This window comes from Anolis sagrei, chromosome 12, assembly GCF_037176765.1.
Source record: "Anolis sagrei isolate rAnoSag1 chromosome 12, rAnoSag1.mat, whole genome shotgun sequence".
Classification (NCBI taxonomy): domain Eukaryota; kingdom Metazoa; phylum Chordata; class Lepidosauria; order Squamata; family Dactyloidae; genus Anolis; species Anolis sagrei.
Genome location: NC_090032.1, coordinates 18,867,610 through 18,892,753, shown reverse-complemented (window position 1 = coordinate 18,892,753; position 25,144 = coordinate 18,867,610). Strand labels below are relative to the sequence as shown.

Genomic DNA, 25,144 nt, shown 5'->3' with positions numbered 1-25,144 from the left:
AAGAAGGGTAGAGAAGGAAGGAAGGAGAGAAGGAGGGAGAGGAGAGAGAGAAAGGGGGAAAGAAGGAAAGAAAGAAGGAAAGAAAGAAGGGTAGAGAAGGAAAGAAGGAGAGAAGGAGGGAGAGAAAGAGGGAAAGAAGGAGGGAAGGAGAGAAAGAAGGGTAGAGAAGGAAGTAATGAGCGAAGGAGGGAGAGAAAGAGGGAAAGAAAGAGGGAAGGAGAGAAAGAAGGGTAGAGAAGGAAGGAAGGAGAGAAGGAGGGAGAGGAGAGAGAGAAAGGGGGAAAGAAGGAAAGAAAGAAGGAAAGAATGAAGGGTAGAGAAGGAAAGAAGGAGAGAAGGAGGGAGAGAAAGAGGGAAAGAAAGAGGGAAGGAGAGAAAGAAGGAAAGAAAGAAGGGTAGAGGAGGAAGGAAGCAGAGGAGGAGGGAGAGAAAGAGGGAAATAAGGAGGGAAGAAAGGAAAGAAAGAAGGGTGGAGAAGGAAGGAAGGAAGGAGAGAAAGAGGGAAAGAAGGAGGGAAGGAGAGAAAGAAGGAAAGAAAGAAGGGTAGAGAAGGAAGGAAGGAGAGAAGTCAGTTCCAATTTTCACAGAAAAAAAATGTTCAAAACTTTTCGAAACATCCGAATCCTTCCTTGATGGTTTGTGAGTGTTATTTCCTGTTTCATTGGGTGGTCTTTTCCGACTCACTTACTGCTTTGTAACAGAAATGGCGGAAAAAGCTTTGGAAGGGCAAAGGGACGTGGTACGGTTCGGTCGGAATCTTCGTAATTCGGAATAAATTCGGAAAGATTTGCTTTTTAAAGCAATTTCGAAGTTTTTAAGGAAACTGGAAGGGACTTCTACTAGGCTTGGGCGATCAAGAAAAAAATTGGTTCTAAACTCGTTTTGTTTCTAGGGTGCGCTAGCGTTTCTAAATTCTGAGAACTTCCGAAATTTAAGATTTCAAAATTTCGAAATTTCCGAAATTTCCGAAATTATGAATCGATTCGTTAATGGCGGACGCGATTGCGCAATATGCTAAAAAAACCTCCAAATGGGACAAGGGGAACTTCTGAAGCTTCCCTCTCCCTCTGTTGTTGACTGTTGGTGTGATAAAACACACAACAACTAATATTATATTATATTATATTATTATAATATTATTATATTATATTGTTGTATATTATATTGTTGTATATTATATTATAATATTATTATATTATATTATTGTATATTATATTATATTATAATTACATTATTATATTATATATTATTATATTATATTATAAATATTATAATATATTATATATAATATATTATATTATATATATAATATTATATATATTATATTATATTATATTATACAATTATAGTATAATATAATAATATAGTAATAAAATATTTATTATTTATTTATTTATTTATTTAATGCACTTATTAACCGCCATTCTCAGCCCATAAGGGCGACTCATGGCGGTGTACAGTACACATAAAAGACAGTTACAAAATCCGTTTCAACAACATATAAACAATACACAAATTACAAACTACACTAAAAATCCGCTTCGTCTCTTAGTGGAATCATAGCCAATCTCATATTCCTTGTTCCATTCCAGTTCTCATTACCATATTGTCTTGCTGTTAGCACTTAATTAAATGCCCTCTCGAACAGCCATGTCTTAAGGCTTCTCCGAAAGGACATGAGGGAGGGTGCCTGTCTGATGTGTGCAGGGAGAGTGTTCCACAGCCGGGGGGCCACCACCGAGAAGGCCCTCTCCCTCGTCCCCGCCAGCCGTGCCTGTGACGCAGGCGGGATCGAGAGAAGGGCCTCCCCAGACGATCTCAAGGTCCTCGTGGGCTCATAGGCCAAGATGCGGTCCGAAAGGTATTTTGGGCCGGAACCGTTTAGGGCTTTGTAGGCCAAGACCAGCACCTTGAATTGGGTCCGGTAGCAAATCGGCAGCCAGTGGAGCTGGGACAACAAGGGCGTTGTGTGCTCCCTGCCACCCGCTCCAGTTAGTAACTCGAATATACAATACTATAATATATAATATAATAATATAATAATATAATATAATATAATATAATATAATATAATATATACAATACTATAATATAATAGTATTATTATAATATAATTATTATATTATATATTATATTATAGTATTGTATATTCGAGTGAGGCAAGAAGAAGCATGAGGAAAGAGGAGGGAAGCAGCAGAGCAAAGGGACCGGAAGTGGGGTAAATACGAGATTGTAAAACTTGCACCAGACATACGAAAATAATTACGAAATAATTACGAAATAATTACGAAAATTGGAAAAATTGTTTCGATTCTTAATTACTCCTCACACTATTCCTGCATGGTTCGATATTGGATCGTAAGCTAATTTAAATACGAATTAATAACGAATTACGAAATTAACGAACTGGATCGCCCAAGCCGCATACCTATGCTCATGTGCTTTCCATTTTGTATTGTTTCACCTTTGGTTGCAACACCATGTTATGGCACTAGGGGTCAGCAGTGCGATTTATGGCAATGTTCAACAATGACCCCCATCAAATCTACACTATATCACATTCTAGGCCAGGAACATCTTTCAACCCAGCATCACACAATCTAGTAGTAGCTAACTACAGCAGTTTGTTTACAAAAGGGGTATTTCCCGAAAAGCAGTAGAAAAGATGCCGTGAAATAGCAAGATTCCCCCAGCTACTTCCAAGCCATTAAATGCTAATCAAGGTTGTCAGTTGAAACATTCACACCTAGCTCCAGCAGACAAGAGTCCTTTGTCCCACCCTGGTCATCCCACAGATATATAAACCCTTTTTTCCTAGTTCCAACAGACCTCACTACCTCTGAGGATGCTTGCCATAGATGCAGGCGAAACGTCAGGAGGAAATGCCTCTAGACCATGGCCATATAGCCCGAAAAAACCTACAACAACCCAATAGTCTCAATATTTATTTATTTCGTATCAAAAGCATTGCATAAATTTAGTATAGAACTGATAAAAATAGAAGAAGCGCAGGTGGCTACATATCTTTTGACCAAAAATGGGCATATAGATATAATAATAATAACAACAACAACTAGTTGTACCCACCACATGTTGCTATGGCCAACCTTCCCCCCTTTTTCTCTCTCCTTCTTTCCCTCCTTCCTTTGTTCCCTCTTTCCTTCCCTTTCTTCCCTTTCTTTCCTTCTCTCCTTCCTTCCTTCTCTACCTATTTCCTTCCTTCCTTTGCTCTTTGCTTCCATCCTTCTCTCTTTCCTTCCCTCCCTCTTTCTCTCCTTCTTTCCTTCCTTCCCTTTTTCTTTTCCTACTTCTTTCTCTCAATCCTTCCTTCTCTACTCTTTCATTCCTTCCTTTGCTCTTTGCTTCCATGCTTCCTTCTCTCTTTCGTTCTTTCCTTCCCTCCCTCTTTCTCTCCTTCTATCCCTCCTTCCTTCGCTCCCTCTTTCCTTCTTTTCCTTTTTTCTTTCCTTCTCTCCTTCCTTCCTTCTCTACCTATTTCCTTCCTTCCTTCGCTTCCATCCTTCCTTCTCTCTTTCCTTCCCTCCCTCTTTCTTTCCTTCTTTCCTTCCTTCCCTTTTTTTCCTACTTTTTTCTCTCAATCCTTCCTTCTCTACCTCTTTCATTCCTTCCTTCGCTCTTTGCTTCCATGCTTCCTTCTCTCTTTCCTTCTTTCCTTCCCTCCCTCTTTCTCTCCTTCTATCCCTCCTTCCTTCGCTCCCTCTTTCCTTCCTTTCCTTTTTTCTTTCCTTCTCTCCTTCCTTCCTTCTCTACCTATTTCCTTCCTTCGCTTCCATCCTTCCTTCTCTCTTTCCTTCCCTCCCTCTTTCTCTCCTTCTTTCCTTCCTTCCTTCGCTCTCACATTCCTTCCTTCCCTTTTTCTTTTCCTACTTTTTTCTCTCAATCCTTCCTTCTCTACCTCTTTCATTCCTTCCTTCGCTCTTTGCTTCCATGCTTCCTTCTCTCTTTCCTTCTTTCCTTCCCTCCCTCTTTCTCTTCTTCTATCCCTCCTTCCTTCCTTTCCTTTTTTCTTTCCTTCTCTCCTTCCTTCCTTCTCTACCTATTTCCTTCCTTCCTTTGCTCTTTGCTTCCATCCTTCCTTCTCTCTTTCCTTCCCTCCCTCTTTCTCTCCTTCTTTCACTCCCTCTTTCCTTCCTTACCTTTTTTCTTTCTTTCTCTCCTTCCTTCCTTTTCTACCCTATTCCTTCCTTCCTTTTCCCTTTTCCTACTTCTTTCTCTTCTTCCTTCCTTCTCTACCTCTTTCCTTTCCATTGTCTGTAGCCTCCAACAATTCCTCCTCTGTCCATGAGGCAGGGCATAATGGACAAGCATGCAGACACGGAGTTGTTTGTTCTGCTCCACGGTTACACAAGGTGTGGGATCCTTTTAGGTCGTGGCATTTTGCCAGGTTGTCTTTTGATCTGCCCACTCCGCTTCTGAGTCTGTTCAGGGACTTCCAGGTTGCCCATTCCTCTCTCGTGGGGGGCCATTGTTATGGATTTAGATATGTGATATTTTTATATATATGTGAGGCATCGAATTTGCCATTCATTATGTTGTAAACCAGGGGTGAGAAAAGCTGTATGCAAATGCAGATAATAATAATAATAATAATAATAATAATAATAATAATAATATATTGTCGAAGGCTTTCATGGCTGGAATCACTAGGTTCTTGTGGGCTTTTTCGGGCTATATGGCCATGTTTAGAGGCATTCTCTCCTGACGTTTCGCCTGCATCTATGGCAAGCATCCTCAGAGGTAGTGAGGTCTGTTGGAAATAGGAAAATGGGTTTATATATCTGTGGAATGGCTGGGGTGGGGCAAAGAGCTCTTGTCTGCTGGAGCTAGGTGTGAATGTTTCAACTGACCACCTTCATTAGCATTTGAAGGCCTGGCTGAGCCTGGGAAAATCTTTTGTTGCGAGGTGTTAAGATTTGCCTGATTGTTTCAGGCACATCTTAACACCTCGCAACAAAAGATTTTCCCAGGCTCAGCCAGGCCTTCAAATGCTAATGAAGGTGGTCAGTTGAAACAACTAAAATAATTTTAGAGTTGGGGGTCACCACAACATGAGTAACTGTATTAAGGGGTCGCGGCGTTAGGAAGATTGAGAACCATTGAACTAATGCATATTGTTTTGTAGTGCAATCGTGACTTTTAGTTATGGCTAGAATTATGGGAATGTTATATCTGTAGAGGAGAGGAGGAATATTACACGGTCCAAGTGCTGGCTCATGTTGCTGCCACTAAAGAGGTGGAAATCAGTCCCATTTTCCCGGCATTTCTCAGAATTCGACGTGATTCTTGTCCCATATAGAGTTGGAACTATAAACCCATTTTCCTACTTCCAACAGACCTCACTACCTCTGAGGATGCTTGCCATAGATGCAGGCGAAACGTCAGGAGAAATGCCTCTAGAACATGGCCCCATAGCCCAAAAAACCCCACAAGAACCTAATAATAATAATAATAATAATAATAATAATAATAATAATATAAAAACAACAACAACAACAACTAGAATAAGAGCATAAGGACCTGTCTTAGTGTTTCAAGTACTCGTTATATAACAAGTGATTTTATTTTGTGTCTTGCATTGGGTGAGCCTCTCTTCTCCTTCCTTGCAGGGGAGCTGTACATCGGAGGCCTGAGCAGAAATATGTTCAGCAACTTGCCCAAGCTGGTGGCCTCGCGGGACGGCTTCCAAGGCTGCCTGGCCTCCGTGGATCTCAACGGCCGACTCCCGGATCTCATCGCCGACGCCCTGCACCGGATCGGGCACGTCGAGAGGGGCTGTGATGGTAAGAGAGGAGGCCTTCAAGGGTGGCCCCATGCACAACACTCTGTAGTAGAGTTAGAGGAGACCCCAAGGGCCATCCAGTCCGACCCCTTTTTGCCAGGCAGGAAAACCCAAGGAAAGACTTCCGGACAGATGGCCATCCAGTGTCTGCTTAAAAGTCCTCAAGGAAGGAGACTCCATCTGATGTGAAGGGTGCTGAACAGCTCTTCCCATCAGAAAGTTCTTCCTAAGGGATTGTCATATACCAGAGCAGGAGCAGCTCTGACCTCGGAAACCACACCAGTTTGGTAAAATCAGCAAGCAGTTTATTGAAGAAAATCACAATAAAAAAAGCCAAAAACAGTAAAGGTCCAATATATAAAATAGTCCATAAGCTTCAAGGGGAAACAAGATCTATGAGTACATAAAAATCCATGAAACTAGGCACTTGAATCCATGAAACAAAACAGTAGGAAAAATCCCAAATCTGGAGCTTGGCAAAAACTTGGTACATGAAACTAAGAGCACTTGAAAGCAAGACCATGAGGAAATTCCTACGTTGACCCGACTGAGGCAATTATTTCCCATGAATCAGTATAAGGCCTTTCCAGATCCCACAACTGAAAGGAAAACATTTGTCTTGATCTTACCATCAGAGAAAGGTTTGTTATCTCTTTTTGCTGTAGATGAACTGATTGTCTCAGTCTCTGAAAACTTTGTCTCTGTTTTCTAAAACTTTGCTTTCATTATCTTCTCTCTCATTAACTTCTGCACCTGACAAATCATCTTCAGATAGTTGTTTTGAGAAAAGCTGTGAAGGGCCCCTCTCAAGAATGTGGCCTTGTGACTCTTCCTGAGACAGCTCAGGCCTAAGCAAACCCTCATCCCCATTGCCAACAGACCCAGGGCTACCATCAGGAACATCACCCTCATTCCCATCATTAATTAATTAATTAATTAATTAATTTATCGCGCCAGGAGCAACCAGACAGTTGTATTACATTTTTGACAGAACAAACAAACAAACAGACGAAACACAAAGTTTGCAAGCTTGGTAGTTGATTAAATGTCCTTTGACCAGTATCTGGCCACTTGGAGTGCCTCTGGTGTTGCCGCAAGAAGGTCCTCCCTTGTGCATGTGGCAGGGCTCAGGTTGCATTGCAGCAGGTAGTCAGTGGTTTGCTCTTCTCCGCACTTGCATGTCGTGGATTCCACTTTGTGGCCCCATTTCTTGAGGTTGGCTCTGCATCTCGTGGTGCCAGAGCGCAGTCTGTTCAGCGCCTTCCAAGTTGCCCAGTCTTCTGTGTCCCCAGGGGGAGTCTCTCACTTGGTATCAGCCATTGGTTGAGGTTCTGGGTTTGAGCCTGCCACTTTTGGACTCTCGCTTGCTGGGATGTTCCAGCGATTGTCTCTGTAGATCCTAGGAAACTATTTCTTGATTTAAGTTGTTGACGTGCTGGCTGATACCCAAACAGGGGATGAGCTGGAGATGTCACTGCCTTGGTCCTTTTCACTATTGGCTGCTACTTCCTGGCGGATGTCAGGTGGTGCAATACCGGCTAAGCAGTGTAATTTCTCCAGTGGTGTAGGGTGCAGACACCCCGTGGTAATGTGGCATGTCTCATTAAGAGCCACATCCACTGTTTTAGCGTGGTGAGATGTGTTCCACACTGGGCATGCATACTCAGCAGCAGAGTAGCATAGCGCAAGGGCAGATGTCTTCACTGTGTCTGGTTGTGATCCCCAGGTTGTGCCAGTCAGCTTTCATATGATATTGTTTCTAGCACCCATCTTGTGCTTGATGTTCAGGTGATGCTTCTTGTGGTTCAGAGCACGGTCCAGAGTGACTCCCAGGTATTTGGGTGCGCTGCAATGCTCCAGTGGGATTCCTTCCCAGGTGATAATCCCCAGAGCTTGGGATGCTTGTCTGTTCTTAAGGTGAAAAGCACATGTCTGTGTTTTAGATGGATTAGGAATCAGCTGGTTTCCCCTGTAATAGGCAGTAAGAGCACCTAGAGCTTCTGAGAGCTTGTGTTCAACCATCTCAAAGCTCCCTGCTTGAGCGGTGATGGCACGATCATCAGCATAGATGAAGCTCTCTGTCCCTTCTGGCAGTGGCTGGTCATTTGTGTAGATGTTGAACATGGATGGAGTGAGCACGCTCCCCTGAGGCAGGCCGTTCTTCTGTTTCCGCCATCTGCTTCTCTGGCCCTGGAACTCAACAAAAAAGCTCCTGTTTGGTAGCAGGTTTCCTATGAGGCGGGTGAGGTGGTCGTCCTTTGTGATATTATATGCAACCCTTGTGAAAGGGTCATTCGACCCCCAAAGCGGTCGCAACCCACCAGTTGAGAACCACTGCTCTAAATGAAGTTGGATGTGCAGAGGTGTTCCTGGGTAGTCATTTGTTGGGAAGGCTTGGATGGTGTCTTCCTTTATGGCAGAAGGAGGTTGGACTGGATGGCCCTTGGCGTGTCTTCCAAGTTGAGTCACCCTCCTCTGGACATTTTCCAGCTTGTCAATCTCTCTCTTCAATTGTGGTGCTCGGAATTGGACACAATATTCCAGGTGTGGAAGCACGCTCCCCTGAAGCAGGCCGTTCTTCTGTTTCCGCCATCTACTTCTCTGGCCCTGGAACTCAACAAAAAAGCTCCTGTTTGGTAGCAGGTTTCCTATGAACATCAGACACAATCAGAGGCTGAACATACTAACACACAAGAGGGATTTCCACTCCTGTGTCCTACCATGATGGCTTCCTAAGTTGAACCTCCTCTTTCCTCTCTCCTCCAGGTCCCAGCACCACCTGCACGGAGGACTCCTGCGCCAACCAGGGCGTCTGCCTTCAACAGTGGGACGGCTACACGTGCGATTGCACCATGACCTCGTACGGTGGCCCGGTGTGCAATGACCGTGAGTAGCAACCTGATTACAATGGGGCAGGGAGGGGGGCACACATGGGGCACGGCATATTCTAATGTATTATGAAGACTTGGGACTCCAAAAGCAAGGGTGGACCAAACGTTATCAATACTTTGTAAACTAAGTTCTTCTTATTGTAATTTTCAGTGTGAGAACTATTACACAAAGTACGACATTGGACATACAGACTCTGTGTAATTACATTGGGTTCATAAACTACTTGCTGTTACATTGGTAAACAAACAACCAAACAAGGGGGTATTACATTTTTACTCAACACGAGCTATACCCGGTCAGGCGTTGCTGTGATTCAATGGAGAAGAAAGTGAAGTATTTTGGGAGATGTAAAGTTTCAAGCAGACATTTACATTTTTATTTATATAGGTAATAGATTATATAGATAATAAGGTAAAGGTTTTCTCCTGACATGAAGTCCAGTTGTGTCCAACTCTGGGGGTTGGTGCTCATCTCCATTTCTCAGCCAAAGAGCCGGCGTTGTCCGTAGACACCTCCAAGGTCGTGTGGCCAGCATGACTGCATGGAGCGCCATTACCTTCCCGCCGGAGCGGTACCTATTGATCTACTCACATTTACATGTTTTTGAACTGCTAGGTTGGCAGAAGCTGGGGCTGACAGCAGGAGCTCACCCCACTCTCCGGATTGGAATCTGCAACCTTTCGGTCTATATAATAGTAATAATTCTGGTCTATATAATAATAATAGTGGTGTAAATCATAATAATACTGGTCTATATAATAATAGGTAAAGGTAAAGGTTTTCCCCTGACATTAAGTCAAATCGTGTCCGACTCTGGGGGTTGGTGCTCATCTCTATTTCTAAGCCAAAGAGCCGGTGTTATCCATAGACACCTCCAAGGTCATGTGACTGGCATGATTACATGGAGCGGTACCAATTGATGTACTCACATTTGCATGTTTTCGAACTGCCAGGTTGGCAGAAGCTGGGGCTCACAGTGGGGGCTCGCCCCGCACCCCGTATTTGAACCTGCAACCTTTCGGTCTATATAATAATACTGCATATAATAGTAATAATTCTGGTCTATATGGTAACAATAATAGTGGTGTAAATAATAATAATACTGGTTTATATAATAATAGGTAAAGGGTAGAAGATTTCTCCTGACATTAAGTCCAATTGTGTCTGACTCTGGGGGTTGGTGCTCATCTCCATTTCTAAGCTGAAGAGCCGGTATTATCCATAGACACCTCCAAGGTCATGTGCCCGGCATGACTGCATGGAGCACCGTTACCTTCCCGTTGGAGCTGTTCCTATTGATCTACTCACATTTGCATGTTTTCGAACAGCTAGGTTGGCAGAAGCTGGGGCTGACAGCGGGAGCTCCCCCCGCTCCCCAGATTCAAACCTGGAACCTTTCAGTCTATATAATAATAATAGGTAAAGGGTAAAGGTTTTCCCTTGATGTGAAGTCCAGTCGTGTCCCACTCTGGGGGTTGGTGCTCATCTCCATTTCTCAGCCGAAGAGCCGGCGTTGTCCATAGACACCTCCAAGGTCATGTGGCCAGCATGACTACATGGAGCGCCGTTACCTTCCCGCCGGAGTGGTACCTATTGATCTACTCACATTTGCATGTTTTCGAACAGCTAGGTTGGCAGAAGCTGGGGCTGACAGCGGGAGCTTGCCCCACTCCCCGGATTCGAACCTACAACCGTTATTTCTATATACTAATTATTATTTTAACAAATATAAACTTATTAGTATTTCAATGGGAAGTGTGGGACTGCTTTTGGCTAATGAGATAGGATTGTTGTTGTCATTGTTATGTGCTTTCAAGTCGTTTCAGACTTAGGTTGAATCTGAGTGAGGGCCGGGTAAATGACCTTGGAGGGCCGTATCTGGCCCACGGGCCGTAGTTTGAGGACCCCTGGTCTATATAATAATAATAATAATAATAATAATAATAATAATAATAATAATAATTCTGGTCCATATAATAACAATAATAGTGGTGTAAATAATAATAATAATAATGGCCTATATAATAATAATAATAATAATAATAATAATAATGATAATAACAATGGTACTAGTCTTTATAATAATGATCAGGGTATTTTGGGGAAATTCTTTCCTTCACTCCTATCTCTCTCTCTCTTCCTACCATTCAATCCTTGGTTCCTTCCTTCAGAGCCTCCAGTCCTCATTGAGGCCCGGGCGTGAGGTGGTGCCAGGCAAGGCCAGGCAGGGCATGAGGCTTGGGTTGGGCCTACCTTCTTGCTTACCTCCTCCCCTCTTTCCCCTGGACCTGTGCCCCATCCCTCTCTCCAGCCTGGATTTCCCTATCTGCCTTACTGCCCTTTTCCCATGATGTGTTGCTTTGACGTCCAGCAGATGGCGCTGTTTTCGATGCAAAACATGTTTTTACCTGTCACAGGTGTGACAACGATATAGTACAGTGTTCCCTCACTTATCGCAGGAGTTACGCAGAGGCAGCCCTAGGTAATTTTCAACGGTAAGCAATCAGTATTTTGGCACCGCCCCCCAACCAATAATTGATAATATATATTTTCTGTTTGTCGTGGGATTTGGTGTGCCATATTTGGTTCAATTCCATCATTGGTGGAGTTCAGAATGCTCTTTGATTGTAGGTGAACTATACATCCCAGTAACTACACTTGCCGCACTTGCTCCCTTGCCTGGCCCGCTTTGGGTCCGGAGGCGTGCCTGAAGACCCCGGCGTGTGCACCAAAAGTCACCTCTTCTCCTGACTTTCTCCTCAACCATTGGGACCAAGAGAGAGAGAGAGAGAGAGAGAGAGAGGTGGAGATGCCCACCTTTCCTGAAGGTAGGCGCAAAAACAAAGGAGGGAGCGGAGGTGGGAGATACCTCCAGCCGGAGGGGCTCTCTCTCTCTCTCTTGGTCCCAATGGCTGAGGAGAAAGAGAGAGGTGGAGATGCCCATCTTTCCTGAAGGTAGGCGCAAAAACAAAGGAGGGAGCGGAGGTGGGAGATACCTCCAGCCGGAGGGGCTCTCTCTCTCTCTCTCTCTCTCTTGTTCCCAATGGCTGAAGAGAAAGTCAGGAGAAGAGGTGACTTTTGGTGCACACGCTGGGGTCTTCAGACACGTCTCTGGACCCGAAGCAGGCCAGGTGCAGCAGCTCCGCCCCTTGACCCACCCGTGGATTGGGGAGAGGAGAGGAGGCGGATGGAGTGCCGGGGGATCGGGAAAGGGAGCCGGTCATGGGGAAGGGATCGAATGCGGAGAACGATTGAGCGCCGGCTCTGCTCGCGCACCCGGTGGCCGGGTGGAGCAGGAACGAGAGGGGCTAGGCGAGGCTCAAGGGCCCGGCCCCTTTGGGAAGAGGATCGCCCACAGCGAGGCAAGAAAGCCGAGGCTCCCCCCGGACTGCTAGGGCTGTTGTGAGCTGAGGGGGCGCTCCTCAAGTGGCGGTCGAGGGGCATTTACAGAGGCGCCTCTGCACCCCTGGCAAAAAAAAGAGTATTGTCGAAGGCTTTCATGGCCGGAATCACTAGGTTCTTGTGGGTTTTTTCGGGCTATATGGCCATGTTCTAGAGGCATTCCCTCCTGACGTTTCGCCTGCATCTATGGCAAGCATCCTCAGAGGTAGTGAGGTCTGTTGGAAGTAGGAAAAATGGGTTTATATATCTGTGGAATGGCTGGGGTGGGGCAAAGAGCTCTTCCTTGCTGGAGCTAGGTGTGAATGTTTCAACTGACCACCTTCATTAGCATTTGAAGGCTTGGCTGAGCCTGGGAAAATACCCTGTTGAGAGGTGTTAAGATGTGGCTGGTTGTTTCCTCTCTGTTGTTTTGCTGTTGTAATTTTAGAGTTTTTTAATACTGGTAGCCAGATTTTCTTCATTTTCATGGTCTCTTCCTTTCTGTTGAAATTGTCCACATGCTTGTGGATTTCAATGGCTTCTCTTCCTTTCTCTCAACAGAAAGGAAGAGACCATGAAAATGAACAAAACATACATTCACACCTGCCTCCAACAGACAAGAGTTCTTTCCCCCACCCTGGACATCATTCCACAGATATATAAACCCAATTTTCCTAGTTTCCAACAAACCTCACAACCCCTGAGGATGCTTGCCATAGATGTAGGCGAAATGTCAGGAGAGAATGCTTCTGGAACATCGACATACAGCCCAGAAGACTTACGGCACATAGTTTTAGCATCCCTGCAATTCATTGCAGGTTTCCCCTTTGGCAACCAAGTCCGACCTTGCTTAGCGTCCTCACTCTGATGAACCAGGTTGTGTTCAAGGTGGGACAATCTCATTTTTGTATATGTTCGTTCCTTGCGTTTCACAATTTCTTCATTACCGTACAATTTAAATGTACGCAAAACGAATAACACATTTCTAGGTGCATTTTCTATCTATCCCTTTCGTGTTACTATACATATTTCACTCCGGAATAATCCTTTCTAATTACGTTTGGACCGCCGCGCGCTCGCCACACAGTTTGGAGGGGCGAAATCCAAAAGATAATTACATCAGATCCACACTTTTGTCCGGGAGGCGCCGTCCGGGTCAGCTTGCATTAGAATGCACAAGGAATGAATCCCTCCAGCGTTTGCAGACAGGTCACCTTGAAGGGGGGGCGCTTGGCACCTCCTCGCTTACTATTTCCTTAAATGTAATCTGCTTGGTGTTTTGCTGGCTCCCCTTAAGGGAACTCGCAAGGGAGGGGAAGGCATTGCTTTTAATTAGAATTGCAATAATTTTGCTACACCGGGCACGGTGCGTTGCCGATTCTCATAAGCAAAACACAGCGCTGCGCCCCACCTCCTTGCGCCTTGGGAATCTTAATTTTGGACAAACTGGAAGCTGCGTTATTACCTGAATCCCATTAATGGGGTAAACGGCAACTAATGGGAATCCTGGGAAGCCTTGGGAATGTGGGACATGTCACAATTCCTCTCCTGTCCAAACAGGAAAGATCGAGAAATGCGGTTGTGTTGGGTTTCTCTCCTTTGCACATTTCCCCATTCAATTCTTTTGAGTTTCAACACGAACTCACCAAAATTAGTATAATGTTGTGTAATTTATTTGTGACACTACCACTCCCCTGTCAGATCCACTCTCCCGGTGGTCCAGGTTCTTGTTACATCGAGAATAGACTACTGCAACATGCTCTACATGGGATGTAATCATTGTCAAAGTTCTCATCACAGTTTACTTTTCCAGTTCACATTAGCAACTTTTAATTACAATCCAGCAAGCAAGTCGTTAGTAATTGCAGGCTGCTACTGAAGACTGTTCAGAAGCTTTAAGTAGTCCAAAGGGTGGCAGCCAGATTTCTAACTGGAGTGACGTGCAGGGTGCATGGTGTCCAGGTTTTGTTACACCGAGAATAGACTACTGCAACGTGCTCTAAATGGGGCTGCCTTTGAAGACTGTTCAGAAGCTTTAAGTAGTCCAGCCAGATTTCTAAATGGAGAGACGTACAGGGAGCATACCACTCCCTTGACCGCTCCACTGGCCGTGGTGGTCCAGGTTCTTGTTACACAGAGCATAGACTACTGCAGTGTGCTCTAAATGGGGCTGACTTTAAAACTGTTCAGAAGCTTTAAGTAGTCCAGCCAGATTTCTAAATGGAGAGAGACGTACAGGGAGCATACCAGTCCCCTAACTGCTCCACTGGCTGCGGTGGTCCAGGTTCTTGTTACATAGAGCATAGACTACTGCAGCATGCTCAAAATGGGGCTGCATTTGAAGACTGTTCAAAAGCTTTAAATAGTCCAAAGGGCAGCAGCCAGATTTCTAAATGGAGTGACGTGCAGGGGGCATGCCACTCCCCTGTCAGCTGCACTGGCCGCTGTGATCCAGGTTTTTGTTACATCGAGAATAGACTACTGCAACGTGCTCTACATGGGATGTTCTCACTGTCACAGTTCTTATCACAGTTTACTTTTCCAGTTCTCATTAGCAACTTTTAATTACAGTCCAGCAAGCAAGTAGTTAGTCATTGCAGGCTGCTATGGAAGACTGTTCAGGAGCTTTAAGTAGTCCAAAGGGTGGCAGCTAGATTTCTAAATGGAGTGATGTGGAGGGGACATACCACTCCCCTAAGCACTCCACTGGCCACGATGGTCCAAGTTCTTGTGACATTGAGAATAGACTACTGCAACGTGCTCTACATGGGGCTGCTTTGAAGACTGTGACAACAACCACCAAGTTTCACAAGCAAAAGCTTGACAGATTGATTCAGGATGATCGTCGTATTGCTCAGAGAGAAACTTCAAGCATAAACAACATTTCACAAGAATGTCACATTATTGCTTTGCTTGGCTATCGGAAGATCTGTGCACAATGAGTACCCAGGATGAGAGGACTGTGAGACGCTGGTTGTGGAAACAGAGTGTCGACTTCTTCCGTGACGGCTTCAGAAAACTTGTTAATTGTTGGCAGAAATGTATCCAATTGTGTGGTGGTTATGTGGAAAAGTGAATAGTGGTTGTTAAAGAGCACATTCTAAGGATTGGAAGATCTGTGCACGATGGGTACCCAGGATGAGAGGACTGTAAGACGCTGGTTGTGGAAACAGAGTGTCGACTTCTTCCATGATGGCTTCAGAAAACTTGTTCATTGTTGGCAGAAATGTATGCAACTGTTGGCAGAAATGTATCCTTGCCTATCAGAAAATCTGTGAATGATGGGTACCCAGGATGAGAGAACTGTGAGACGCTGGTTACAGAAACAGAGTGTTGACTTCTTCCGTGACGGCTTCAGAAAACTTCTTTATTGTTGGCAGAAATGTATCCAACTGTTGGAAGAAATGTATCCTTGGCTATCGGAAGATCTGTGCACAATGGGTACCCAGGATGAAAGAACTGTGAGACGCTGGTTGCAGAAACAGAGTGTCGACTTCTTCCGTGATGGCTTCAGAAAACTTGTTCATTGTTGGCAGAAATGTATCCAATTGTGTGGTGATTATGTGGAAAAGTGAATAGTGGTTGTTAAAGAGCACATTCTAAGGATCGGGAGATCTGTGCACGATGGGTACCCAGAATGAGAGGACTGTGAGAGAAGAGTGTCGACTTCTTCCGTGATGGCTTCAGAAAACTTGTTCATCATTGGCAGAAATGTATCCAATAGTCTGGTGATTATGTAAGGGAATAGTGGTCGTTCAAGAGCACATTCTAAGGATTATTTCTGCGTTTGATTTATCAAGATATTCCCATCCAAACCCAAGTAACGAAGGTGGAGGCATTACTTTTCATTCAACCCTCGTACATGCTGTATAGCACTTCTTTAGATCCAAAGAAAGGCAACCAAGATGGCCAACAAGGAGCTTATTTAGAGAGCTGGGGATGTTTAGCTTGGGGAAGAAGAAGAAAACGTAATGGTGATGTGACAGGTATCTTTAACTATCTGATGGGATGTCATGCCGGAGATGGAGCAAGCTTGTTTTCTGATGCTCCGGTGATTAGTTGCGTGTGGATGGGCGACACTCCTCCCTCTCAGAGAACCAGAGATGACTCGGACACATAGATGGAGTAAAAATGGCCACAACTTAATTTATTAATTACAGGAACACAGGGTTGGCTGCTAGGCATGGGTTCTGGATCAAGATCGATCAGCCCGCTGCTGACCGATACCAGAAGAGTCCAACAGGGGGCCCGCCGGCACAATACCGGGTCACATGACACGGCACCCCTGGAAACCGCCAGATGCTCCCTCCCCGCCAATAGGGGAGGGGCAGAACCAGATCCAGGGCCCATGCCACATGCCACAAAAAGGGGGGTGGTGTGCCACCGCGCCCCTTGCTGCCAACCCTGGTTGCCTGCAACCAATAAACGCCTGCTTCCTGGACACCCGAGCACGAAGAGCCAAGGTATCTAGCCAATGCTATTGAGGCCCAAAGTTCTGAGTTGAGAGCCTGCCGGATGTTCAAATCTTGGCTCGTCCCCTGGGTGCCTTCCTGTCGAGCTTCGCCTTAGCGGCCCATTGCCTGGTTGGCGCTTTGCTCTCCTCGGGTTCTTCCTCCACTGCCTTTCTTCCTCTCGCCTGCACCAGCAGTCCTGCGGGAATAGGAAACAGAGCAGCCGGCAGTCCCGGGTCCCTCGAGGAGGAGGCCCGGTCTGATGTATGAAATATACGCTGAAGATCTCCAGCGCCCCATGGCCTAGATGTTGTCCGCAGGGATGCCATTCCCGGCAGCTGCAGTAGCTGCTCCTATCCTGAAGGAATGTCCTCCAAACTCACCATGTGGAAGGGCCAGCTTCTTGAGTGCCCCCTGGAAAATAGCCATGAACTGATACCTAGTGAGGGGGCTCCCGTCTCGGTGTACAAACAGCAGGCCCGGGGTGCTGCCCCGTACGCCCAGGAACTTAGTGAGGGTCCGAATTGGGCATAGTTGCCCTACCTTAGATCCCTTGATGGCGAGGGAGACCCCTTATCCCCCCTGGTCTGTCTTGGACCTCCGAATTCTGATAGTCATGGAGGTGCCCTGGATCGCAATGTCCCCTAGTTGCAGAGCCCTACCCGATGTGTCTGTCTTGGCATTGGCTACAACCTCCCCCAGACGAAGGGCCCCAAAGAAAGAAGTGGTGAAGGCTGCCCGAAACAACTTAACTTCGTAATGCGAATTGCAAATCCTCCTGAGGGTCCTGGTGAGGCGGCAGAGGATCTTGTATGAAAGTGGGCGTCTGGTGTCCTCCCGCTTTGGTTCTTGCCTGCTCCAGCCTTTTAATATCTTCCTCACCCTGTATGCCTGACAGGGATCGCAGAACCCTGCAGCTTTGCTGAAGAATGCAATGCCGGGTAGCTGGATCCGCATGGCCTGGGTCGACACTCGTGCCCTCCTTTGTTGAACCATGAAATGGATTACCTCTTCCTCTGAGACCGGCCACCCGCTGCCGTAGCCTGCGTCCTCCCGGAATTTGGCGAACTTAGCCATGGCTACCCGATAGGCTTTCTGGGTAGAGGGAGCCACCGATTGCATCAGTCCTGACCAGGCCTCCCATCTCCAAGGGTCCATAGGTCTTCCGGGAAGCTGGTGGGCAGACGATCTGCGTTGGGTGCCAGGGAGCGAAACCTTTCTTCCTGAAAACGTGACAACGCACCTGCTACTTCGTTGTTCAAGCCTGGAATATGTTGTGCTGAAAAAGTGATATTAGCTTCCAGACATATTAACACAAATTGCCACACCTGGCTGACTTAGGAGTCATAGAATCATAGAATCAAAGAGTTGGAAGAGACCTCATGGGCCATCCAGTCCAACCCCATTCTGCCAAGAAGCAGGAATATTGCATTCAAATCACCCCTGACAGATGGCCATCCAGCCTCTGCTTCAAAGCTTCCAAAGAAGGAGCCTCCACCACACTCCGGGCCTTTTGATGATCCTTACCACCGCCTGGTTGTCACACCAAAAACGAACCCTCTTGTTCTTAAACAGGTCTGTCCAAATGCGCACTGCCACCAGGATTGGAAAGAATTCCAGGAAAGTGAGGTCTCTAAGCAGGTTACCTGTTCTCCAACTGTCGGGCCATCTAGCGGCGCACCAGCGTCCTTGCAGAAAAACCCCAAAACCGATGCTCCCCGCTGCATCTGAGTGCACCTGCAGCTCGCTCCCGGGCTCCCACTTACCCTGCCACATGGAAATCTCATTGAACCTGTTTAAGAACCGCAGCCATACCTTGAGATCCTCCCGCATCCCTTGCGACACTCTGATCCGGTGGTGGGGAGCGCGCACTCCAGCTGTGGCCCGAGCAAGCCGGGCACAGAAGGGTCTGCCGGGGGACACCACTTTACAGGCAAAGTTGAGGTGGCCCAGAAGCGCCTGCAGTTCCTTTAAGGTTACCTTCCACTTGGCTGCAGCTTCTCCAACACGCCTCCGCAGCGAAGTGAGCTTGTCTGCTGGCAAGCAAGACAGACATCGCACTGAATCCAGCTGAATTCCCAGGAAGACAATGGAGGTGGAGGGGCCCTCTGTTTTTTCCTGTGCTAAAGGGATGCCAAAAACCCTGGACATAGCTATGAAGGTTCTTAAGAATTGAGCACATTCCACGCTGTCTGGCCCACCCACGAAAAGGAAGTCATCGAGGTAGTGGGTGATGGAACTGGAGTGGGACAGGGACTTGGCCACCCATTCAAGGAAAGTGCTGAAGGTCTCAAAGGCAGCACAGCTTACAGAACACCCCATGGGCAAGGCCTTGTCAAAATACAACTGGCCATTGCATTTAAAGCCCAGAAGGTTGAAAACTGCTGGGTGCACCGGGAGAAGCCTGAAGGCTGACTGTATATCGCACTTGGCCATAGGGGCCCCTGGGCCTTTTGCTTGCACCAGTCTGACTGCCTGATCAAAGGAGGCGTATTTTACGGAGCAGAGTTCGGGAGGAATGGCATCATTCACCGACTCCCCTTTGGGGTACGAAAGGTGGTGAATAAGGCGGTACTCGCCTGGGGTTTTCTTGGGCACCACTCCTAGGGGGGAGACCCTGAGGTTGTCCAGGGGTGGGGCCCTGAAGGGGCCTGCAATTCTCCCAGCTGCCAATTCTTTTTCAATTTTTGAGCTGAGCACCTCAGGGAACAAGGCTGCTGATTTTTAGTTGCCTGATGTGAATGCCTTGAGGGGGCCGACTGCTGGGATACGGAATCAAGCCGAGAAACCCTCCCAAAGGAAGGTGGCTGCTGACCTGAGAGGATATGCTTTGAGCCATGGGACCATGGGAGGGAGTTTTACGGGGGAAGGAGCAAGTGCAAGAAGGTCATAGGAAGACTCACTTACTTTGCCCACCAATGGCTCTGCTGGTTTGTCCCAATTCCTTTCTGTTACCGGGCTGGGTGCCAGCCCGGCCTGCCCGAAAGGGCTGTGAAACGCCTTGCTTGCTGCACGACACCTTCATGTGACTCCCCGTGCAATACTCACATACGTAGTCGAAGCGGCAACAGGCCCTTTGACACTTGCCCGAGTTGAACTCCCAACAGACAGCCCACCTGGCGTCCCTCTTGCCCCAACCTCGCTCATACCTCCCTGTCTCAGGCTTGCCCCTGATGCTGGGCCCAACCTCAGTGAGCCAGATGTCATGGTTGACGAGGTCCCATCTGGCTCGAGCACTTTGGGATGCCCGTTTTCGAAATGCGGTGTCATATGCTATGGCGGCTGCCTCCCCCGCAAGCTGTCTGGCCCTCATGACGTGGGCCTGGTGATTGGCCAAGTGCCAGCCACGCTCAGGGAAAGCTGCTGTCACTACCCCCAGGTAAACAGTGTAACCGGACATCCAGTTAATGAAGGAATGCTCCACGGGCCTAGCACTGTCCCTTTTCTTATGCCTTCTCTTTGTGGGGGGGGGGGGGGAGGTTCCCGGCCCTCCTCTCCTTGGGGTTTTAGGAGGGAGAAAATGTCCACGTAATATCCTCTAAGGATCTTACTCCTGACGCGAGGGGAGAGGTGCGTCCCAGGGGGGTCCTCATTGTCTGAGAAGGGGGTGGAAGTAACTGAGAGGGAGACTTACCTCCTCCTCTCGTCCCGCTGGAGGTGTCAGTGCTGCCTGAGTCAACTCTGCTCCTGATGGCCCACTCAGGTAGCCCAGGTACCAGGGCTGCTGTCCTCCAGTAATTATCTCTGTCTACTGGATCAAGAGCATACTCACTCTCTGAGGAGTCACTTTCTGATGTGTAGTTGTAATGGTGCCTGGAAGACCGGTGCTTCTTCCTACGAGTGCTGCTGGTACGGTGATCACGCTGAACCTCCGCTTCCTCCTCACTGGATGCGGATTCGCTGCGCTCGGACTCGCTGGACGTGGGTTCAGGTGTTTTCCTGGGCCGCCTGCGTTTCTTGCCAGGGTGTTCCTTCTCCTTGGGTGAAGAGGTTCCTGGTCCCTCTTCGGAGAAAACCTTGGACTCCAACTTACCCATCCTGTCTACAAGTTTTTCAATATTCTTGGAGGTCCCCTCCAGAACGTTGTCGTCCTGCTTGGTAAAGCGCCCACTGGGGGCCCTGGGTGGCGCTGGTTTTGCTGCTGGTTGCCGGGATCTCCTCTGCTCCGCATCTCCTCTCCCTTTTGCCGGCTGCGCTGGTGTCTCTGACAATGCCTCTGGTGAAGCCGCCTTCTCGCTTGCCCTTGTGCGTGGGGCCATTGTGATGGAGTGCTACAAAGACACAACTATGGAGCACAGGATGGTAAATGATGAGGGTTCTGGTCCAGGGAAGAAGGGACCTGAAGCCTGAAAGCCAATGGTGAGGGTGAGCAGCAGGGTCGCTTGCCAAGGACCAGAAACAGGGCAGGTTGGAAAAAGGGGGGTGGGGAGGCAGGCAAAACCAATGTGGGGAGGGGTTGGAAACGCAGCCTATTTAAGGCCGCTGGGCACAGGGTGCGACCAGCCCCTGGCCAATGCCAGGGGCTGGGAGGAGTTAGCCTCTGATTGGCCAGCTGATCCAGTGGCGGGAAAATTCCAGCAATGCAGGGGCTTTGGGAAAGAGAAGCCACCTGCTAACAACATGGCCAGAGGGAGGGCACCCCCCACCGCAACAGGCCTTGCCCGGTAAGTCGGGCAATGAATAACACGAAGCAAGAGATTCAAATCACAAGGGAAGAGATTCCACTTAAACATTAGGAAGAAGGCCTTTCCTATCAGATCTGTTTCAAAGTGGAACAGATAGCCTCCGAGGATGGTGGGCTCTCCTTCTTTGGGGGTCTTTAAACACAGGATGGATGGGCATCTTTCAGGAGTGCTTTCGTTGCACATACCTGTATGGGGTTGGAATAGATGGATGTGCAGGAGAAAGCATTGAGATGAATGAGAATCCAAATGCATACAGTGTCCTGTGTCCTGTAGTGTCCTGGCGGTGGGTCCGTAGGTGACTGTGGAGCCCTCTTCTTGACCTGCATCTTCTCCCGCAGTGAGGGCACCGGTTTCCAGATGGAAGGCGGTCCTGGTCGGGGTTGGCTTGACACACCTTCCTCTTGGCACGTTTCTCGCTTTCGCCCTCCATTCGTGCCTCTTCAAATTCTGCAGCACTGCTGGTCACAGCTGACCTCCAGCTGGAGCGCTCAAGGGCCAGGGCTTCCCAGTTCTCAGTGTCTATGCCAGAGTTTTGAGCCCATCTTTCAATCTCTTTTCCTGCCCACCAATATTCCGTTTTCCGTTCTTGAGTTCGGAGTAGAGCAACCGCTTTCGGAGATGGTGGTCAGGCATCCAGACAACGTGGCCGGTCCAGCAGAGTTGATGGCAAAGGACCATCACTTCAATGCTGGTGGACTTTATTTATTTATTTATTTATTTCTTGCATTTATTGACCGCCCCTCTCAGCATGCTGATGTTTGTCCGCTTGTCTTCCCAAGAGATTTGCAGGATTTTTCGGAGGCAGCGCTGATGGAATTATTCCAGGAGTTGCATGTGACGTCTGTAGACAGTCCACATCTCGCAGGTGTATAGCAGGGTTGGGAGGACAATGGCTTTATAAACAAGCACCTTGGTATCCCTACGGATGTCCCGGTCCTCAAACACACTCTGCTTCATTTGGAGAAATACTGCACTCACAGAGCTCAGGCGGAGTTGTATTTCAGTGTCAATGTTGACATCTGTAGACAGTTCACGTTTCGCAGGCGTATAGCAGGGTTGGGAGGACAACGGATGTCCTGGTCCTCAAACACTCTCTACTTCATTTGGAAGAATGCTGCACTTGCAGAGCTCAGGCAGTGTTGAATTTCAGTGTCAATGCTGATGTCTGTAGACAGTCCATGTTTCGCAGGCATATAGTAGGATTGGGAGGACAATGGCTTTATAAACAAGCCTCTTGGTCTCCCTATGGATGTCCCAGTCCTCAAACACTCTCTCCTTCGTTTAGAAAAATGCTGCACTTGCAGAGTTCAGGCATTGTTGAATTTCAGTGTCAATGCTGATGTCTGTAGACAGTCCACGTTTTGCAGGCATATAGTAGGATTGGGAGGACAATGGCTTTATAAACAAGCCTCTTGGTCTCCCTACAGATGTCCCAGTGCTCAAACACTCTCTGCTTCATTTGGAAGAATGCTGCACTCGCAGAGCTCAGGCGGTGTTGTATTTCAGTCTCAATGTTGACGTCTGTAGACAGTCCACATCTCGCAGGCGTATGGCAGGGTTGGGAGGACAATAGCTTTATAAACAAGCACCTTGGTCTGTCTACGGATGTCCCAGTCCTCAAACACTCTCTGCTTCATTTGGAAGAATGCTGCACTCGCAGAGCTCAGGAGTTGTTGTATCTCAGTGTTGATGTTGACTTTGGTGGAGAGGTGGCTGCCAAGGGAGTGGAAATAGTCAACATTTTCTAATGTTACACCATCAAGCCGTATCTCTGGCATTGGAGAGGGATTGGCTTTTGACTGCTGAAAGTCACTTTGGTTTTCTCGATGTTCAATGACAGACCGAGCTTCTCGTATGCTTCTGCGAAGGTGTTTAGAGTGGCTTGTAGGTCTTCTTCTGAATGCACACAGGCAATGTTGTCATCAGCATATTGGAGTTCTATAACAAATGTTGTTGTAACCTTGATTTTGGTTTTTGGCTTTTGACTGCTGGAAGAGCACTTTGGTTTTCTCGATGTTTAATAACAGGCCGAGCTTCTCGTATGCTTCCATGAAGGTGTTTAGAGTGGCTTGTAGGTCTTCTTCTGAATGCGCACAGACGACGTTGTCATCAGCATATTGGAGTTCTATAACAAATGTTGTTGTAACCTTGGTTTCGGCTTTCTGTCTGCTAGTGATTATATTATTCCCATTTGTATGTAACTTGCCTGAAGCAGGGAAAGGGACAGAGCTACCGTTGGCTTGGAACTTGCGAAATCCAGGTTCAAGTGAAACTGATGGCACCTTTTGTGCTCTCAATTTCGACCTGATGTTGAAAAAAATGGAGTTGGGGAAAAGGAGAGCTCTTTAGAGTAATGGTGGAGTGTCGACGTAAATAAGTGCAATGAATAAATAAAATAGGGCTACCCACAAAACGGCTATTATTGCGGATAATGTGAGCATCTCTGCATTGATGTTGGACAGGTCATCCTCTGTTACGGGAAGTGCCGTTCCTGCAAACGGGCCAAGTTTGCACCTGCATTTCTGCAAAAAATGTCTTTAATTCAAAGGTTTTGGGCACGATAGGGTAGGGAATCTCTCTCTGTCGCTGCTGCCAACCCGGGTTCAGATACCAAAGCTTGATGCAGGCAAGAAAATGGAGGTTTCCCCATTTTCTGTTTAGTATAAGGAAGCTCTGTGCGAGGAGGAGAATGCAGAAGTGGAGTATTTGAAGCCAGGTTAGGAGGCAAATTCTGTGGGGAGCAATGGGGAGCAGAGGAGCCGGGATGTGCTTGTTCAGCCGCAAGGTACGGAGATGAAAGGGGCGACCATTTTGAAAAATTGAGCACACCTCAAGGGGAATCGGAACGGAAAAGGCCGGCAAGGAGGGCTGTGATGGCAAGGCGGGCGGTTTCCCGTCTCGAGGGGAAGCGCTGGAGCTCAAAGAGCGGCTGAGTGACAGAGGTGCCACGGGAGGCCGCGAACCTTTGCTGTTGCTTGAACATTCTGGAGGAAGAGCGCAGCGAAGGGACCCCGGGGAGGTGCCGGCTTGTCATCCGGACAAGCCAACTCCACCCTTTCCGATTCCCTGGTTCTGGGGTCGGATTTAGCCCGGCCGCAGCAAAGCAGGACTCGAGGTGAAGGAGGTGAAGGACAACTGAAGAGCTGGGAGAGAGCTGCGTTCCTTCCCTGTTGCTTTTGCTCCACTTTGAAGGAACACATGTGCCGAGGGAAGGATGGAGCGAGCCACTTGTTTTAGGACCTCATCACACTAGAGAATGAACCCGGACAACGTGGCATTCGGTCCAGCAAAGTTGGGGGGACAATAGTTCTATAGACAAGCACATTATTCTCCCTATGGATGTCCCAATCCTCATACACTCTCTGCTTCATTCGGAAAAATGCTGCACTCGCAGAGCTCAGGCAGTGCTGTAATTCACAGATAGATAGATAGATAGATAGATAGATAGATAGATAGATAGATAGATTTCCTTAGCTTTATAGAGAAGCACATTATTCTCCCTACGGATGTCCCGATCCTCAAACACTCTCTGCTTCATTTCATAGAATCATAGAATCAAAGAGTTGGAAGAGACCTCATGGGCCATCCAGTCCAACCCCATTCTGCCAAGAAGCAGGAATATTGCATTCAAATCACCCCTGACAAATGGCCATCCAGCCTATGTTTAAAAGCTTCCAAAGAAGGAGCCTCCACCACACTCCGGGGCAGAGAGTTCCACTGCTGAACGGCTCTCACAGTCAGGAAGTTCTTCCTCGTGTTCAGATGGAATCTCCTCTCTTGTAGTTTGAAGCCATTGTTCCATTGCGTCCTAGTCTCCAAGGAAGCAGAAAACAAGCTTGCTCCCTCCTCCTCCCTGTGGCTTCCTCTCACATATTTATACACGGCTATCATATCTCCTCTCAGCCTTCTCTTCTTCAGGCTAAACATGCCCAGCT

The 25,144-nt window shown here is 47.5% G+C and overlaps 1 protein-coding gene across 19 annotated transcripts in view; it reads left to right on the top strand.

Moving 5' to 3' along the window:
- NRXN2 (neurexin 2) overlaps positions 1-25,144 on the top strand; it is an 888,378-nt gene that overhangs the window by 451,818 nt on the left and 411,416 nt on the right. For all 19 annotated transcript variants that reach the window (XM_067472511.1, XM_067472506.1, XM_067472510.1 and 16 more), the window contains 2 exons: positions 5,628-5,801; positions 8,567-8,686. In XM_067472511.1, the coding sequence (XP_067328612.1) occupies positions 5,628-5,801; positions 8,567-8,686 (294 nt within the window). The remainder of the gene's footprint in view (positions 1-5,627; positions 5,802-8,566; positions 8,687-25,144) is intronic.